The sequence below is a fragment of the Pundamilia nyererei genome, unplaced genomic scaffold (assembly GCF_000239375.1).
Source record: "Pundamilia nyererei isolate P.nyererei 1_Seehausen unplaced genomic scaffold, PunNye1.0 scaffold00012, whole genome shotgun sequence".
Classification (NCBI taxonomy): Eukaryota; Metazoa; Chordata; class Actinopteri; order Cichliformes; family Cichlidae; genus Pundamilia; species Pundamilia nyererei.
Genome location: NW_005187413.1, coordinates 5,647,840 through 5,668,485, shown reverse-complemented (window position 1 = coordinate 5,668,485; position 20,646 = coordinate 5,647,840). Strand labels below are relative to the sequence as shown.

At 40.8% G+C, this 20,646-nt stretch overlaps 1 protein-coding gene across 2 annotated transcripts in view; it reads right to left on the bottom strand.

Annotated features, from left to right (window-relative positions):
• Positions 1–1,115: 1,115 nt before the first annotated feature.
• The window catches only part of vgll4b (vestigial-like family member 4b), a 37,266-nt gene continuing 17,735 nt past the window's right edge, over positions 1,116–20,646 (bottom strand). The window contains exons 1-5 of one of the 2 annotated variants that reach the window (XM_005724659.1): positions 19,261–19,733; positions 12,456–12,669; positions 3,015–3,276; positions 2,523–2,640; positions 1,116–2,041 (exon numbers count right to left, since the gene is read on the bottom strand). In XM_005724659.1, the coding sequence (XP_005724716.1) occupies positions 1,785–2,041; positions 2,523–2,640; positions 3,015–3,276; positions 12,456–12,669; positions 19,261–19,342 (933 nt within the window). In that variant the 5' untranslated portion in view covers positions 19,343–19,733 and the 3' untranslated portion in view covers positions 1,116–1,784. Of the gene's footprint in view, positions 2,042–2,522; positions 2,641–3,014; positions 3,277–12,455; positions 12,670–19,260; positions 19,734–20,646 lie in introns of those variants that run through there. The other variant, XM_005724660.1, reaches the window with a different exon arrangement.

The window sequence follows — 20,646 nt, the reverse complement described above, 5'->3', positions numbered from 1 at the left end:
AAAAAAAAACAACAAAAACAAAGGTGTGTTTGAAGAGATCTGAAAAATCTTCTCTCCCCCGGTCGAGAAACCAGACTTTTTTTCTTTCAACCACAAAGTGACGTGCAGCGTCATCTATCCCCTCATCACTGTCAGCAGTTAAGCCCGTGAAACACATCAAAGCACGTCGTTCGGCAAAGCCCAGCCTTCAACACACTCGGTCAGTGTTTTCAACCCTAATCTCCTCTCATTACGGTTGTGATGGCCATGAACATCACAGGAGCTGACGGTTTTTTCATTTTTAACCTGACTGTGCTCTTAAACTGAAAGCCAACAGTTTTTATTGTTCGATACAAATCAGCGCTGCTTAAATAAGAATCTGGATGTGCGTAGAGCCGATACCAGAGGACCAGGATCAAACCAAGGGGTCTTTTGCTTTTTAGGTATCTGTATAAACCACATACAAAAATTCATATTTACACATCTTATGGCCACATTAGACCAAATCTACAAGCTGCAATTCTAGTGTTTAATTCAACCTACTTATAACCTTGTTCTCACAATATGATGTAGCGGTTTGGTGACTAATGGTGGATGGTAAATTTTTAAGTCCCTCCAATGACTTTTCTCTTTATTTATATTAATACTTGCAGCTCTCAATATAACCACTCCTTAGTGCTGGTGGCTGTTTTTCACCTACGTGTGTGTTTTCAGCTAACAGCTTCACTACTGAAGTTTCAAAAGTCAAAAGCTTGCTGTGAGTCATGCGTCTACTGCCCAACGCCATAAAGGCGTGTTTACATTTTCCTAAATGCTTTCAATAAATAATGGATAATGACCTTGTTCACGCTTTTCTACCAGCGCTGGGGTGGAAATGTGCACGGGTAGATTTCAGAGAGGAGTTAATGGCATGCAAAAATGGCTATTCCAACAAAAGTTGGAATAATATGCCATCGTGTCAAAGTCAGCCTCGTCCGTCCCAGTGTGTTCAGTGCCAGATCGCAAAATGACATGCCACCCTTTACTCTCTACGGCAGTAGTGCAAATCAGACCGAGTCGATCACTAAAGTATACACATACAGTAACAAAACCACGAGAACACATACACAGAAGAGAGAGAGGAAAAGTGAGGGGGGGGAGAGGGGGAAGGCAGGTGAGAGGATGAAAGGAGATAAAAACAGAGGGAGGTGATTGCAAGATGGCTTTTTGTTGTTTTGTTTCCGAGTTGGGCATGGATAAACATCAGCGTCTGAGGTTTCTTTGGTAGAACAGTCAGGTGGTTTATGTTCATTTTCTCCAAAGTGTTTCTCGCTCATCTTTCCTTTGAAACGTCGGGCATCGCATAACGCAGAAGCAAGTACACAAAACTACCGTTAAAGAAAAATAACAACAAAGAAGAAAAGAAAAAAAAATTAATAATTAAAACACCTCCTTTTCCGTTCTCTCCGTATTTACATATAACTACAGACACTTGCTCAGCTCCAAGCTTGACATGCAGGATGATGTATGACTGGAAGGAGCAAGCTCATGCTCCACCTAAGCTCCAGGCTAAACCCTCATCACTCATTACTGATTGTCTGGCATTAGCATACCAGAGGACAGATGGGAAAAATGACTGTGTTGTTATTGCTCGATTGATCCTCTATGAGTGCACAGTGAGAGAGCGGGCTTGAGGGTTTTAGATATTTTTAGCAGACCAGCAGACAAGCATTCCCTCTGGGATGCTGGTGACAGACCAAAGTGATGGGGGCATGGATGTTAGAGCCAGGATAAGGATCGGGAAAACTGGGGTCTATCCACCCCCTTCAGGAGACGACAGAAGGGGAGTGGTTGTGATTGACCATGCGACTGTCAGGGGAGGAGTTTGGGCTGCTGCCAGATGACGAGGGACTCCCTTTGTTTTTGATCTGCAGCCAGGTTTCGCCGAGCGCCTTGGCAAAGTGGTCATCCACTGAGCCCGTGATGGACACCGAGTTGGTGGCGGTGGGCTCGGGCTCCTTGTAGTTTTTCCCAAGGCTGCGACGGAAATGTTCCTCAATCACAGGGTCGCACACTGTGTTGGCTTATGCAAGAAGAAGAGAAAAAAAGGGTTTTAGTTACAATATTAGTTAAAAAAACAACAAAAAAAACTAAAATACAAAGAAATGGTCAGCAGGCAATTTGTTTTAATGTGCATGCGAGTTTACTTTTTTATTGCAGGTTTTCTTTTTAAATCAACATTTTAAACTTCACTGTTAACCTCAATGAGATCATAGAGATTTCACTGGGATCATAAAAACCCACAGAAAACATGAAGGAAAAAGAAAACAAATGTTTTATTGGCCAAGGCCTCGAGTGACTCTGTGGGTACAGAGATAACAGATAAGATTGTAATTAAGTATGTTTAAACGCTATCATAACAACGGTTTCGCTATAAAAACAGAAGAACCCTAGCATTACTAGCATTACTACAATACATTTACATCTGAACGTGGAGAGTATGAGCTGTTTTCTCTCTGGGGTGCGCATTGCTGTTGCAAATGGATTTGCAAACGTGTACTCACTGTTGCTTCTCCTGTAGTTATTGGTGAAGTTGGAGCAGCCGTTGTGGGAGACTGTACAGTGAGACAGGTTGCAGTTGCGGTTGTTTGCTGGGGCGCATGTGATCACTGAGGGACGATTCTGAAACACAAAGAGTCTGTGTTAAATGTCGAATTCAGTCTTATGATTGCCGATCAGCAATTTGCTAAAGCGTGTTAAAAGAAGCAGAGTGAATGCAAAATGAACAGAACAGCAACTTTTCAGAAAAGATGGAGAAAATGAAAAGACGTTTCAAGTTTGAGGCAGCAGGAATGATCCAGTGACCACCAGGATTTTAAAACATGGTTTGCAAACAAGCCAAATAGGAAATGTGTACTTTCCACCAACCAAGGAGGCAGGTTAATGAAAGCATATTAGTCACATCATGTCGGGGACCTACCAGAGTTGAGGTTTCACTCGACAATTTAAGAAAAATGTGGTGCGCATTAGAGCCAAAGACAGGACGGGTATGTTACCTGCTGGCGTTCCACAGTGCTGACTGTGTGCAGCACTGTAGCCATAGCTGCTGTGTTGCTGCGTGCTGACTCCACCATGCTGTTTTTGGTAAGTGCCAGTGGCTGGTCCATGGTAGCTAAGCTGGCCAGGTGGAGGTGATGGGGGTGGCTGTACATGTGGTTGCTCGGCACTCCCAGAGCACCCGGCACCAACACACGTTCGATGGGGCTCCTGCTGCGGTCCTTGGAGCCAGGAGAGCTGCGATAATCTCCATTAGGTTTCCTGAGGAACAGCCAAGTAGCCAAAAAACAAACGCACGTTATTCATCCTGCACACTGGATAGTGTTATTTAAATTATGTGTATTCTGAGTCTGCTAGCACTAAATTGACTCTGAAGCCAGTATCATAATTAAAATGATAAGAGAAGACATTTGGAGCTTAAACATAACGATCCAAGGTTATCAAAAACACAATATTTGGTGTTTGGGATGAGATGAAAAGTAAACATGACGTGCAAAGAGTGTTGACAAACGATGTAAGGAATGGGCAAAGAAAAAAAAGCCAAGAAGTAAAGAGACAGAAAGATCACAAGGAGTTCAGCTAAGACAGGGAGAATGTGACGTGGGGGGAAAAAATAAAGATTATAAAAGGACAATTGTAAATGGTGCTCTGTGTCAGCAGGAACGGCAAAAGCTATTAATACTGGTCTAACAAATACACACTCTCATGGACACACAGCCTTAGCTCTCAGATTGCTGGTGGGGTTTGATAAGACCATATGGTGCCAACACAGGCTCACACACTGTCCTCAGATGGAGGAAGGAACACTCTCCTAACTTTATCCAACATGGATAGACTCCAAACTTATCTCGACACAGGAGGGACAAATGGGCACAAAGTTCAAAGCTCTTGAGAGGTTTCCCCAGCAAAGCAAATCAACTTCATCTCTTCGGCAAGCTGCACTTACTGTAGTCATAATTAAAAAAAGAAAAGAAAACTACTAACGGAGCATAGATGCAGGCTGATGTCACTCAACATTCAATTAAAGTCACTAAACATCCTTTCTTTGAGTTTTATTCCCTGTCCACACTTACAACAATGAAGTGATTAATGGAGGTAAAAGGAGGTTAGCCATGCACCTTCCATATGAAAGGGAATTATTTAGCAGCACTGTTATCACCAAGCAGTGAGCTCATATTTTAATCACTGCAAAACAGATAAGGATAAGGGATTAAAGTAACAACAGTTTAAGAAAACAGGCTTTCTTCCAGCTCTGACGATAATGATTGTGATATGTCTGATGTAAACAAGTGTCTGCGACTAAAGACCATTGAGTTCTAGTTTAACAAGTTAGTAATTGTTTTGGTCCCTACATCAGATTTGCTCTGTGTTTTTTTTTTTTTGTGTTTGTGGGTGTGTGTCCGTGTGTGCGCTTCACTCCCCTCTTACAAACTGAGGCCCAGCTACAGGGAGCAAGATTTACTGTACTCGCCTCTGTCTCTCCTTTTCTCCCCAACTCCATAATCCATTCACAGATAGCGACATCGACTTGCTCATTCCTACACAGAATATGCTACACACAAACCATGCAGGCTTGATTAAATTTGCAAGAAATAATACTGAACTCAAGCGAACATCGATTATTATATATAACTTCTTCATTCTCCACCGAATACTATGCAGGGGCATTTCCTAACCCACACAAGTTAAAAGGCTGCAGGAGCCCTTTAAGTTGCAAAACAAGCTCAAGAAAGCAGTTGTAGATCCATGTGACTAAGCAACCTGACTGTTGGGTCAAGCATCTGGAGTCCATGGCACAGTCCTCCACAAATAAACAATCTACACAGAATACATAAAGGGGGAGAGGAAGAGCCGAGAAGAGCCGAGAAGAGGTGGGGAAGGGTGAGTTGCATGTGAATGGTCGGGACCTCGACTTTAAGAAAGAGTGAGGTCAGTAGTTTCCTTCGTTTGTGCCGAGAGCTTACATTCACGGAGACCCGCTCTCTTTTTTTTCCTCCCCTTTTTCTCACAATCAGCAGCAAACTTCCTGAGGGTTAAAGAAGGAAAGGACTTGGCAGCGCTTGCATAAACCCTGGCCGACAGCTCACCAACAAGCTTTTTTTGTTCTTTCACAGTGGCATCAATTCTCCATTTCATCTTCATTTTTTTTAAACAGTACAAAGAAAAACATACATTCTGGAGCTGATCCCTTTAAATCAGGTCATAATTAAAACTAAAGCCTATTCAACTGAATAAATTGTTGAAATTATTACTACATGAAACATCCACTTTTAATCAGACAATATAAAGAAAGGTCCCCCTGCATAATTTCTCTATTATTTTCAAATATAAACAATCTCTTGATTAGCTAAGAGCCAAGCAGATAACAAAGCTCTCTCATCCCTTCCCAGCAGCTGGGTCTTGAGTTGGGTTGTGGAAGTTGTTCCAAACTTTAATCACTGCCAAAGAGCAGGCATGCCCACATCCTCATTCAAGAGGGCCCATTGCAGGAGCCAGTGAATGGGATCAACAAATCTGACCAATGAATGGAATAGCTGTCGAATCCACCGCCGCCCCCGCCTTCCCCTCGCCTGATTGCCCACCAAACCCTGGACCACATTTCATGCCAGAGATCAGGCTTTCAAAACCCACTCTGTGCCTTTGTCTCTCTTACTCACCTCTTAATTATCATTAAGGTCACAGCTGGGGAAGGAGGGAGAGGACGGACAGGGTAGATGGCAAGGGCTACACATGAAACATGGCCACAGAGCGGTAAAAAGGGCTAGAGCTAAAGAGAGCAGGCTGCCAGGACAAGAGGGATAGATGGGAGCTAAAAGTGGGAGAGAGAGAGAGAGGGGGGGGGGGCAGCCTTTGATTACTAAATAACACAGAGACTTGGCCCCTACAGTGGGCACTGGGAGACAAACAGCATTTTTTTTAAAAGAAGGGGGTGAGGTTGGAAACAGAGAGTAAAGGAAGCCCAAATCCAATAACGTATAAATAAACATGAAGGAAAGCAGTTTACAAACAACAAGTGGGCTCTTACCACCAGCAGTGTGATGACAGGATTCCTCTTAATTGGCAGAAAATGTTTGCTAAAGTGACGTTTCCTAGATAAACTGGCCAAACTACAAAAACCAAACTAAAGCTTTTTAAACGTAGAGCTCAGTCAGAATATGTGAGAATATTCAGTCATATCTTTTTCTAACGTCTCTGATCCCTTTTTTCAGTTGATTTACTTTGTAAATAGGAATGATGTAAAGGACATCAAACTGATCTGTTTGAGAAATGAAATACAGAGAAAATATCTATCTGGCTGTATTTTACTGCAGGCTAGGTTATATGCAGCCTGGTATTAGTGGTAGTCACTGTGGTGGGCACCTACTGAAAGATCCCTTAATTTAAAACCCAGAGAGTCCAACCCTCAATACATAAATGATATATTCATATATCTTTAACAATGTTACACTACTCAGATCTATCATTAAGCATAGCCTTTTAAGTAACCACTCACATGACATCCGGCCCGCAAGTCAACCTCAAGTTAAAGATCATACTGCGATCATGTGTTTGAATGATCTGGGGGGGGGCAGGCAAGTAATTAGTTCATGCTGGCTAGAAAAGCAAGTTTGTTTGAGCTAACATGCCCTAATAATCACGACAGTAAACTACATAAAACAAATAGAAACATATGAACCAAGAACTTTAAAAATATGGGTTCTTTTTCAAAGTGTGCCAGGGTTAATCCTGTATGAGACTGCCAGTTTGGTGAATTTGCTATATTTGACTATGAGGCAGCGAGACAGAAGCTATAAAAGCTCGAGGCTTTTTCTCACAATTGTGTTCCAAGGTCTTTAGAGAAAACCTCCCTACAAATCTTTGGTTGGGCAGAGGTTCATATCCAACTCTTTAATAAATGCATTTTTTTTAAAAAGCAAGACGAGAGAGGGGGGGGAGAGATACACACAGGAAACATCTGGGAAGAATCAGGGTGTAGAGGGAAGACAACAAAAAGAAAAAAAAGAAGTGGAAGAGGATGAAGGCCTAACCACAGGTTATAACCAGAACCAAGCTCTACAAGTTCTACACAAAACCACAAAAAAGAGATATACATACACATACACACTCACAGACTGTGAGCCACAGAGCTTATTCAGACTATGTATATATAGTATACAAACATCTCAACACCGTTTACTCTGCTGTTTGAAGTCTTTAGTAGCTGGTGTGAGCGGAAGTTAGCAAAAATATCTGCATCCTTTAGGATCAAAGCCCAGAGGAAATGCCCTTTAATCAAATATCTGCTGAAACAAATGATATATAACACTTCAATTCTAAACCAAAGACTAGCTTGTTCACTGCTCTCTACACGCTGGTGCTGGAGCCTTCAGATTGTCAATCATGCAGAAATACTGATAGAAACAGCACATTTTTGACAGTTAACTGACTGCAGAGACAGAGAACTGAAGAAAATCCTTTGTTATCAAAGCTGGGACAGATCGGATATGGGAACAACCACAACAAGAAGGCAAAGAAAACAACATGTGAACACACACAGACACATAGACACACACAGCTAAAAACAAAAACCCACATCTCCCCTCCTTTCCTCACATGCTCGCTACATAAATAGTTTCATGTAAAACAAGAGGGTAACAATGACTTCACCAGCTACACACACACACACACACACACACACACACACACACACACACACACACACACACACACACACAGCCTCTTTCCATTCTTATTTTCTCCCCATATAGCCTCTAGAGAAACTTCCATGAGAACAACTTACTGATGAGGTTCCCAGTAGAAAGCAGCTGTGGTTTCTGTAAGCTACAGTATTCTGTGCAGCAATGTGATTTACTTGGATTTTGCATTTAGTGCCTATAGATACAGCCGTACATTTGGAGTAAACTGTAATACTGTATACTGTTTCAGCATAATGTAGCATGAATGCAACTGCAGATCTTCAGGCTTTCATTTCAGATTTTCATCGGTGGTTAAAATTCTACAGAGTGAAGAGAAATGGAAATTCAGAACTATTATCAAGTGCATGAAAAGCAAAGATCTGTTCCAACCAGTGACTAACCAGACATAGTTTGCATTAGTCAAGGTCCTCATGTTTTATTGGCGCATTCACAGAACCAACAGATTTTCATGGTATTTCAAAAAAACAACAAAAAGCAAACTAGTACCTAATGAGTCTAATGTATTTTGACTGCTGAATATAAACTTTCCTGTAGTTAAATTCGCCAAACTACAGTCAATGCAAAAACTATGTCAGTGGCTTTTAGTCTCAAGGAGCAATGAAACTGTTAAGGACTCTCATACTGGCGAGTCTACAACTACAGAGTGGCAGGCAGGCACACAGGCAGGAGCAAGCTTCCAGCCCGCAGGCTCCAGTGGACAGGATAAGGCTTCTTTGTTCAAGGCTCCTCCTACTACTCAGAGAAAATGAAAAAGTAGCCCCTGTTGCCTGACCTCACCCCACACAGAAACACACACACACAAGCACTCAGATGATCACAGGTAGGAGAGCACGCATGCATGTGTAAACAACACAGACAACAGCACATGTGCATGCCTGCACAAATCGATGGATACATGTAGACTAGGGCGACATATAAGCACTGGCAGTTATTTCTATTAAGACTTCAATATTCAGGATTTTGAATGCCAAAAACCCTTCAAGAGTCTGTTTTCATTGGGACTTACAGCAACAACAACAAAAAAAGGAAGATTTTATTAAAACAATAAGCCTGCTGAGAAAAACATACTTACGGCCACATTCTTAAAACACACAGGCAGCCGACAAAAGCAAAATGCATTCACTTATCATGCATGTTCATAAAAACAAACATAAAAGCTTCAGCTGGTTCAGAGAGTTTACTTTTTCTCACCACTGCCTGTGCACCTCCCCCTAACTTTAGCTCGTAGTGATTGGCCAACAGAGGAAACTTGAGCGTCCCCCCTTCATAGCCCCGCCCTAATCGGAGGTGTCAGGTGTCTGTGTGTGTTGAGGCTCACAGAAAATATGACTGAACTTAAATACAAAAGAAAGCCAAATACACGGAGCTCGACAAGTCAGCACAGAGGGAAGCAGAGGAAAGCAGAGGAAAGCTGCAATACGAGCAAAAAGAGAGAAAAACCCACACTTTTCAGAAAAAAGAATGAACACAAAAGCTTCTGCATGGGCAGGGACACTCAACAGTGAGCTGAGCAATCAGTGCGCACACACACACACACACACACACACACACACACACACACAAAGAGAAAGCAGACAGACAGAAGCAGCCAGGAAAATCCAACAGATAGAGAAGACGTGGGAACTGCTTCTGTGTGTGGTTTGGGTGGAGTTTCATTTTTCTATTGAAAAAAACCCATTAAGGGCAAAAAATAAAGTGCTGTATGAATGTGAAGGTGAATTGGTGAATAAGGGATGCGGTGTAAAAGTACTTTACTTATTAAGAGTAGAAAAAGCACTGTATTACAGTATTAATCTCCTTACATGGCACAGCTGAAAGGAAAACAGAATGTATGTTAAAAATCTGGCTGCCCTATGTCGTTTTTCATGTGGGGAGGGTGTTTAAGGAGCATTTTTAGCTCAATTTTCTCTGTAGCAACATCCCATCATTTTCCACTTCACTCCAAGTTCTTTGGAAAGGGAGGGGAGCTACACCTAGGAGGAAAGTGTTTCTGGCTGATGCTGGATACAAGTTTCAACAAGTCGTACAGCAGTTACCAGGGGAAGAATGCCCTCAGAGAAACCTCAAATTAGATGACTAAAAAAAGACACATTTGGGATGACCCGAGGGGAACTTGGTTTCCAGGATAAAAAAAAAAAATCTTTGTGAACTAGAAAGGCCCTGGATCCATCTTCAAGCTGCAGCAAGTCAAGTAGCAATTGACTTTTGTTAGGTAGAGATTAACCTGCAGCAGCAGGAGTCAAATGACTTCAAGGTCATAATTAAAATGGAGATTAAATACGGGGATTATGGCTTGCGCCTTGGAAATAATCATGGTAAAACGAGCAGTCTGAAAAGCCCTAAACATCACAGACATTTGCATCAGTTTTATTTTTACAGAACCTTATTCTAGTCAAACAACATGGTTGCACGTAGGAGCTGTGGCGAGGATCTGTGACACCAACTGAAAGCTGATATAACAATAAGTTCTACTGTGCTGCACAACACCGACTTACGAAACTTGTGATACACAAGTAGGAGCACTTGCGTATCGATGCATGCAAAAGTTAACCACACAGTGCATATATAATGTCCCACGTGGAGTGAAAAACAACAGAGACAACAGAATAATACCACAAGCAGTGGTTGGATTTACTGCAGACTATAACCCTAATGCCCACACAACTGCCACAGAATAACAGGAAAAATGATGATTCTGCACAAATGTCAAATCTCACAAGCTAATCCTTTGTTATGTGTCACAAGATTAAAGAACAAAGACCCTTACCCACGGCCTCAGTAGAACAGCTTAATTCAAAAGCCAGATGCAACCTAGTCTAAATAAATAAATAAATAAATACATAAAAATAATCATGACAATAAAACGACATTATCTGTATGCTGCTATAGGTTCTGCAAACAATTATTGCTTCACAAATATCAGTAAATACACAAACACCAGTGTGTAATTTTTTCCATTTACCTGCACTGTGGAGTGTTGGAAACCAGTGCCAGTAATTTGAGATACTTCTGCAGAAAGTTTTTTGAGATTTTAACTTGTTTAATTATTTGGCCAGAGTTCCTCGATTATATCATAACTATTTAATGTAATCCTAAAATCAACATTATTTACTCACTGACTTTTCAGACATACAAACTCATTTGTTGAAGGTTATATTCGCTCTTCCTTGTTGGACTCCCTGAAGCAAAGTGTTTCCAAACAGCTGAACTGGTTTTACCTCTCTTGTTGCCCTAGGGCTCTTTTCTTCATCTTGGCTCGAGGTGAATTAAACCTGCCACAGCATGGCGAGAAATGACTTTGAGCTTTTTAGGGAGGGGTAAAAGGGCCACAGTTGTAAAGGAAAGCGATGCTCTGGAGTCATAACAAAAGAAAAAGCAAGTGCATCAGTGTGAAGCTAAACGTGGCACAAATTTTTTATTTTTCCGGTAACTTGTATTCACAACTACCGGGTGCTAAAACTAACTAATGATGAAAATCAGGTGGTGGGCAACCATAGAATCTATCTACACGTGAACATTTTGTAGGGTTGCCTTTAAAATCTGTTGGTTTCCAAGTCATCTATTCTCAGACACTTGTGGGATATTCCTGTTTGGGCCAGCCATGTACTACATGTAAGTGTGTGACTGTATAAGTTTAGCTATATAATAACAATGCTTGTACCCATTCTCTCTTCTTCCAGTTTCCAGTATATCCAGTCATTCATCTACTGCATCCCACTGTGTCAGTTGAAAACTTCAAGAAGGATAAAAACAATCCACATATTACTTGTATTGTATTTTTGCATGAGGCAGAAATGGGCTTGAATATCTCACTCTTTGGATATTTCCTAATTTTATAGAATATGTAGTTTTCTGCTGTTAAATTTAAATTCATATGAGAAGCAAAAATATAATTTTGCTGCCCCTCTTCCTTTTCTCAAACTGATCATTTTATATACAAGTACAGCCAAAAGTCATAGCACAGCCCTTGTCTAGTCATTTGGCAGACAGCGCTGTGGTTATAAAAATATGTTCGACTTCTGCTCCGCTCCCCACCCCCAACCCCTACCCCCAGCATCTGGACATACTGACATACTGCACGCAAAACTGTACAGCTCTACCCAGCACCCCTTGACTCCATCTGCAATAAATAGCAATGGCTGGAGTCCTATAACTGACTCAGTCATGTCTGACTCTGACTCGACTGCCCCTGGCCCGAGCAGTCCTTCACCACCACCAACCAGGACTCTGGAATCTCTGGTATTGGGAATGCGGGAACGACGTGAGTAATCGTTCTGTTGTGCAGTCCCTGTTTCCAAGCTTCCAGAGATCTGCAGCTATAAGGAGTTTGTAACACTGTTGAGCGAGCTAAACCTGGCATAGCACCCTGGAGTCCAAACTAGGACTTCTAAGATAGCGCCACTGTGCACCGTTTCACACATGGATGGCAGAAACATGTGCATTGACAGGAAAAACTGACTTCTTTTAAAGGCTCAAGGCACCAAGGGTTCTAAATATGCATTCTGGACATGTATGAAAAACAGTTCAGTGTACATGGCCATTCACTGGCTACAGTGTTTGTTTGTATATGAAAGAGACAGATGGACATGAAAGAGAAATGTGCACTGATAGCAAACTACAAGTTCATTTTCATTTCCAGATACTCATAAAAAAGTGAGCATCTGGAAATTATAACTCCAGATGTTTATAAAGCTTTTTATTAGAATGTGTGTGTTGTTCAGTTGCATGTGTATATGTACTCACAGCTGCGCGGCAAACAGTCGACTCATCTTTGCCACGTGCTCGTTTTCATCCATGTCGCTGTCCCCCTGATCACCACTCAGCTTCCTCTTAGTGGGGCTGATGGGAGGAGGACCCGTCCTGTGGCTGGAGGAGGAAGATGAGGAGGACGATGATGAAGACGAGGAGGAAGACGACAGGGACAGGAGTCTGGGGTCTCCTCTTAAAGCTGCCTCACCTGAGGAGGAAAGACATCAAGGGAGGAAAGAAAGACAAGACAGAGGGTTATTAGTGCTGCTGACACCGTGTTCCAAAACACGATCATTTAGAAGTCTGAATGAGTTTGAGATTGCTCCACTGCTACACAAACTCTGAAAGACGAAAACATCAAGTGAAACGCAATACAACATTAGGAGAATGTGTCTTAGAAAGTTTGCAAAAGAACTGCTGCCTGCACTTTTGTCATTTTCAAAAATGAGACTAGAGTGACAGTTGTGCGGCTGTGGTCACCTCACGTGGTTAGCTTTACTAAGATTACTGTAAAATAAATGTCAATTATAGTAATTAGCCTAAATTATAGCATTTAAAAGCAGAAGGTGACTGCTGTATTGCCACTTTAAAACAAGGTGTCTACCGCATGACAACGTTACAGGCTGTGTCTGGGGTTTTGTTGACTTATACAGTTTGCTGAGAGAGGCACAAACCTCTGGCATAAAAGAAGGAGTATCTGGTGAGGAATGTTTTGAAAGAAATAGTTGCGGATGGATTCTGCATATGTTTGTGTGTGGGGGGGGAACTATTTCTCCCTCTGCAGCCTTATCCCTCGTACAGAAGGCCTACAGAGTTGTCAGTGAGTGGGAGTTTAGAGCAAGAGAATCAGGAAAACTACCACTGGCTCTGTCTCAGCATGGGGACTTTCCACTGCTTCTGCCTCATGTATCTGTCTGACTTTACCCAAACAACACTGAAAGGCCTACACTAAAACTCCTAGTCCAACTCACATAAAAACGAATTAGTTACAAACACTTGCTAACTGTTAGTTCATCCTTCATTTCAAATTATTTTGTATAACAAACCAATCAGTATTGATTAGATTTTGGAGAAATATTCTTCCTGCATTTGTAGAACCAAAAGAAAAACCCAAAACACACACACACACACACACACACATTAGTACTAAGTAGCAGGACATTAGACATTAAACTGAATTCTTATAAATATTTATTCTTCTTTTCTTCAGATGAATAAGGTCATAAAATCTGGTTGAAAGCCAGTTTAAACTAAAACTGAGTCATTCAGAATGCGGCAGCAAAAACAGCCTAAAGACTATGAAAAGACTTTGTTCCTCCACCATTCCTCCATGCATGTTAAGCTTCATGGCCTATGAAACACAGCTGCAGCTCCTCCCCTCACCCTCTCTCTCTGGCATGTTCCTTCTCGTGCTACTGTGTACCATGGTAACAAGGGTGACATCATCTTTTTTGGCAGGGAGAGGGATGGCAATAAAGGAAGAGAGACTGACACCACACTGTCCAATCAGCATCCAGGACTCGCTTATCACCGAGTAAAGTGCTCAACAAAAGAGTGAATCTTCGAGCGGCAAGACATTCGACCGTATGAGGTCAAACACTGTTGACCTGCGCGACAATACAACTGCTATTGCACACTAATATATACTAGGTTGTCATTCAAGTGTAACTATCTGACACGACTGCAGCCTTTGAGAATTTTATTATATCCGCTTTTTCTTATGAGTTATAGAAGATGATTTCACAGCCTAATGCAGTTTCAATACACACTAATTCTGCATTAGTCATTTGTGTTTTTTTAAACTAGGGATATACAACAAACTGGAAACTGGTTGCATAGTTTTCCTTCTGAAACTAACCTGCATTGGTGATAATCTGAAGGACAATACAATGAAATCATTTTCTGCAATTTATTCTCAAATCAAAAGGCAAAAAGAAACAACAAGAGCAGAAGTACTTACACATTAAGTTTTTATATATTTTTACACACAAGAAATGTATCTACATATAGGAAGTGATTATTTATAGTACATTAGTTTAAATATTTGTTCACTAAATACATTTCATTTACATTAAACCAGCAGACAATTAGTGGGAATAGAGCCGTAACCCAGAAGCCAAACTCCACTCTGTCTTTTCCCCTCTCTGAGTTCATTAGGTCCACAGGATCAAAGCCTATTTCTCCTGATAGAACTTCAAACAGCTTGGATCAGGATGAGATTGGATTACAAACTGAGGCGAGCTTCCCTCTCCCTCGCTCTCATTTCCGTCTCTCTCCCCCTTCCTCGCTCTGTCCTTCCCCCCTCTGTCCTTCCCCCCTATCTGATACTTAAAAAAAGATGGTTCCTAGCATGTCTTCTCTCTGCAAAACAGCTATGTAGTTATTTTTAGCTGAATTTCTCAGTAAATTGAACTTGGCCCTCTGGCTGCCTTTATTATCCGAGTCCATGGAGGTTTTACACTTTAAATACTAAAAAGGAAATACAAAAAAAGCTCTTCCACAAAAGTCCTGGACTGTATGAGACTGACCTGAACTTTTAAACCCGATGTTAGATTTGTTTGACCTCTGATATGAAAATGGAGGCACACAGACAGACAAAGAGAGACAGAAGAGAGGGGAAAAAAACACAGCGCAAGTAGGTGGTTTAGCATAATCAGGTGTCGCATGTCACATTGATGACACATCGGAATAAATCCCTACATGGCTCACATTAAAAAAAAGATTCAGTGTCCTATTTGGCAACATGGTTTTAATTCTTAGCTAAACTACTGAGCATCAGAAATGCAGATTGCTTCAAGGTCAGCTATGATGTGTTAGGGAGATTTTAGACAACTATATCAATATAAAGACTGCTGCTTATTAAAACTCTAGATTCTATTCTCCATATTTTGGTTAAAATAAAGAGATGAGATGATGTTTTGTGCTGTGCTTCAGTGGTCAAGAGTCTAAGTTGCAAGTAACAGCAATACAAAACTAGTTATCTCTAGTTCATCAGATTAACTAACTTAGAGAAACAACCTGGACCTAGTGACCCTCTTATTGGCTTTTTAACCCACCAAAGTTGTAACTGCCTTCACAGTAAATGGTGGTTAATGTTAACTCTACAACATAATTCCTTCACTTTGCCTGTGTTGCTTCACCATGGCGTCACTTCTTTGCTGCCTGCTGCGTACATTAGACAAAAATGATGTTGTATGATGTCAATCATGAATTAATTTTTTTTGTTGGTAAAAATAATTGCTTTGGCTTAACTTTGTTTTTAATTCATAGATCTGCCACCAACTGCATTTTACAGTTTACAAAAATCCATATTTTGCTCTAAATCCAAATGAGCCATTTGAACCACTGAGCCCTGAAATCTCTTTACAATTAATTAGGTGACAGCCCCAGGAAGCTGTGACCACTGCTTGTCGAAGGACTACTTATAAACATTTAAGGAACTGTTTAAAACTCATATCAACTGAGCTTCAAGTTTCTGAAAACTAAAGGGGTGTTCAGTGAAGTAGGAACATCATAGAAAGTCGATGACATTCAGCAACTTCAAGCAACGATGCAATGGGTCCCAAGTTTTGTCAACTTTAAGGCAACTGATTGAAGCAACTAGCAATTAGAGTGAATGGTATTGCTGATTGGCAAAGGGGGCAAATATATTAACAAGTTATCCAGGCAACATTAGCCTAGAATGTCCACAAGCAACCAACCACAGGCAGCAAAGCGACAGCCAATGAGCAAGTATGGTGATAGATCAAGTTTTGGGGTTTTTCTTTTGGCAAGTCCTATCCCCACTTCAGCCAGTATGTCACATGTATGTCTTTAGTATGTATTTAGTTTGAACATGCAGCACATCGAACATGGCTGGAGAGCATAGAAGGAAAGTGTTGAACAATGTCAGTCGCAATCAATACGTTGTTTAACCAATCTAATTTCAATGCTGTGGGCCCACTGTCAATCAGCTCTGGCCAATCACAGATAAATCATTACTGTTTTTCTCCTGTATATGCTCTTATGGCTTCTTTTCTAAACAAACATAAAGCAGAAAGATATCTGAGGAAGTTTAGAAATGACAACACTCTGTAGTTTTTGTCAATATGGCAGGCCCAAAACTACAGTATTGGTGGGCTTCAGATTTGAATGACTACTATATGGAATTTGTTATGAAGCACACAGTTGCATACAATTTATGACATGGCATAAACTTCCAAATTTCACATGTTCATCTGTCCAACCAGGAGTGAATACACATTTTTCTTTAACTCACAACTGAGATGAATTAAGTCATAAAGACAGAAAGGAAGACGATTAATGTCACTGTAGGTTCACGTCACCATCATAGCACATTAATCACCCCTGGTGAATGAACTTGAGGTCAGAATCTGTTTTTCCATGAGCCAAGTCAAGACCCTGAATGATGTCAACTTTTTTCTAATTCACTACAGCTGATTTGATTTGTTTGTGCGAGAATTCACTAAACTTTGTCACTTACACAGTCTGTAAAAACAATATATCTACCTGCACAACAAACAAAATGTTCAACCTGAGATTACCTAGAAAGTCACACTAGTGCAGACTATCCAAGCTGTTCATCCATTATTACTTTTTTTTAGCAGCTATTCAGTTGCATTATAGGCAGGGTATTCAAATGTCCCATCTGCATTAAATGTTGTTATATGTCAGTGATAATACAGGAGCAGTAATAGCTTCACAACAGGACAGTATACAAGTAGGAGCGTGATTGTTGGGAGATGATGGTGTAGTTTGGCTCATGCATATAGTAACAAGTCAGAACACCCACAATATCACAAAGCACTTCTATCCCTTTCTTGGCTCAACAAGTTTGAACATGAGGGGCTTTCCTTTTCCCCTCTTCACTGATAAGCTTGTCCTTTTAGCTTTGTTTTCTTATCATGAAGCTCAGATTTTAGCTCAGTCAGCTAAAAACCATACACTCTCTCTCTCTGTGTCACACACAGACACACACACACACACACACACACACAAACAAACACAAAGAAAACCAAACTGATTGTCTTAATAGTGCAGAGATATGCTTCCAGACACAAATTGTATCCAAACCAGCAGATATATAAGCACAAAAATACCACTACAAAGATTTTATCTCCATCTTTACTTATGTCATTTTATTTAGAGTTAGATGACAGCTGTGAGGAGTGAAGCTTCGTGGTGACACAAACGCTCATATTCTGACTAGCAAAAATCCCAGGCCAGTGGCAGGCTTATCTAATACACCTGCACTGTGCAGAAATGCCACCAACATTTCTCAATAATGGCATGTGAGCTCAAGCTTCTGAGAACAGTTTGAAGAGTCATGTGCCTAAATGCAAGCAACAGCCAAACAGGAATTACAGCAACCCAAGGCTTTTTTCCCCCTTTCCCCAGAAGCATTAGAAACAGATAAAAACACAACAGAAGCCTTAATCACATGCCAAACCGCAAAAAAAAAACAAAAAAAATGTTTCTTCTGCTGCTGGTAGCATAGATTCACCAACAAACAAAACAGAAACTAACGTCTGTTTTAATCATATGCCATTGTGCAAATGTGCAAAATGGGTGTCAGTCACAGCATATTTAAAAGGAGCTCCATTACAAGTTAATTATATGTTAAATGATGAGGCAAGCTGAAAGGCACAATAGCAGGGGAAAGAAGCAATGTGACTAAAAACAGGAGAAGAAAAGCCTGCCAACCGGTTTATTACGAAAATGCGTTGTCTTTGTGTTGCTGCTGCTTTTGTAATAGTAAAAAATAAGATAAGGACTAATTATCAGTCACCACGTTATCTACCGGTCTCAAAGATTTACTTTCTATCTATAAAACATATTACTTTATGTTCATGTCATAAACTGAACATTTTGACCTGACTTCAGCTTGACAGTTGAGGACCTGCTGGTGAAATTAAACAAGGACATGCTTTTTTTCCACTCTTGGATTAGACCCTGCTGCAGCAGAGGCCAGCGACAGGGCAGAGGGAAAACTTGGACATAGCCCCCGGACAGACAGGGTAATCTTACAAAGCCTGACAGGAGACGAGAGCCTTTTCAAAGTCAGGCAGTTTGCAGAGATTTGGAATCTTCTACTCTCTGATTTCATGACAAAGACATAATATTGAATGAAAAAGTTACCTTAATGCCTCGAAATGACTTGCAGCCCACAGAAAGAAATCTCTGCACTTGTAAAATTAAACAAAGATTAGCAGCTGCAGCTTACAGCGTGCTGTAGGGGGTCAACCCCACAAAACAAGATGTGAAAATCTTGGACACATCCGTTCATCTGAATGCAAACGGCATGAATAATAGGACACCACCAGAGAGCTCGCTAACTAGTAATACTGTGAGTCAGTCTTATGAGAGACCATTAAATGGACACACGACTTACAGACAATTAATTCAGCCTTTTCTTTCTAGATTTTTATTCAATAATAAAAACAATGATATGACAAGTGAATAAATGCACTTCCAGCCATTCAGAAAAGGACAAAATAGAAAGAGCGCTTACACCAACTCTACGTAAAATGCGTTACAATCGGGTTAAAAACAAATGCTGAAAAACACTATTCAAGTCTGTATTCATAAATCGTATACAAGCTAAATCAATGCTCATGTGTACAGAGTGGCACGTTTTATCTACCGTGCTTGCGGGAAGAAACGACTAACTAGCGAAGCAGCGTAAACTGAGGAGAAAACTTCGACCAGCTACGTCGTTAACGTTAGCTCGCAGCGTAACGCCACTCCGAAGTTTAAAAACAGCCGTACGCCCACAAACAGCCCAAACCCGCTAGTTTACCTTCGTAGCAGAGAATGCCAATGTTGTTGTTCATCTTGTCCAGGTACTGGTAGTTCAACAGGTCCATTTTCATTAGTAGCATTTATCGGGCTTTAATTAAAAACAAAGGGGGGAAAAAGAAGACCAGCTTGTTTTCTCCCTTCTCCTCTGAAGCGACGGTAAAAAAGCTAAAGGCCCAGCCTCTAACTTTACTTCTGTGGAAACTCAACAAAATTTAACCCGTGTGGAAAGTGATCTCAGTAAGTTTACTTTTTGAAATACGGGTAAGTATGCAGCGGTGACAAAGCGCAAAGAAATAAAATAATACAAAAATATGAGTAGCGTCAGTTCTCCTCACAGCCAGCTGTAAGTCGACTGCACTGACACGCAGGCTATGCTTGGTATGACTCCTATGCTTCACCAGCGGTTTCCACTGTTGCTGAGAGGGACGCACTGGGCATGCTCGCTAAATCCGTAGAGCGCCTCAAATATCAGGGATATTTTACGCACAAGATCAGCCTCTCCAAACACATCCAGAGAGAAAGCGAACGACGGGAGGGAGAGAGAGAGAAAGACACACACACACACACACACACACAGAGAGAGAGAGAGATACCAAAGAACAGCAGCAATCCCACATTAAGTCTTTAGGAAATAAATACTACAGTTAGTAAATATTTTAAGTCCAAGTGCTGTAGTTTGTTGTTTGCTTGTTGTTGTTTTTTTGTTGTTGTTTTTTTGCAAAAGGTTTTAAATATGCAGACGTGCAATCCAGGCACACTCCATCTAGGAATACAGAGGTCATAAGATTACAGTTGCCATAAAACATTTTTAGGTCGATATAACCTTATTTGAGGGAGAGTGCCTTACTCTGATGACGGTGCTTTACTGTAAACGTTTCTATGTGTTGTAATAGTACAGGGAGACCTGCAAGATGTCAGGAAATTAGGAGAAAAAAACTTGAATAAAAGGGTAAATAAAAAAGAAACTGTGCTTCAGTTTTTGGAGATGCTGTTCATAAAGCGTTTTGTTTACAGCCAAGATACTTTCCTACCAAAATATTGTTTTTATTCATCTGTCAACAACATACTTTATAGCACAGAATATATTGTTTTTCATTCAGGAGAGGCCATGAGGATAAAGAGCAGGGATATGCATTTTCTAAATTGTCTGTCGGCGTTTATTTGGACAAAAACACAAGCAAACTTTAGTGTGTTGATTTAAAAAAAAAAAAAAAAGGTTTAAAAGGGCCTGGTGGGCCTCTAACATCCCGAGTGGTCCTCTTCTGCCTCCTAGTGTTTGACGTTTGACATGGGCTAAGATAGATAGATAGATAGATAGATAGATAGATAGATAGATAGATAGATAGATAGATAGATAGATAGATAGATAGATAGATAGATAGAT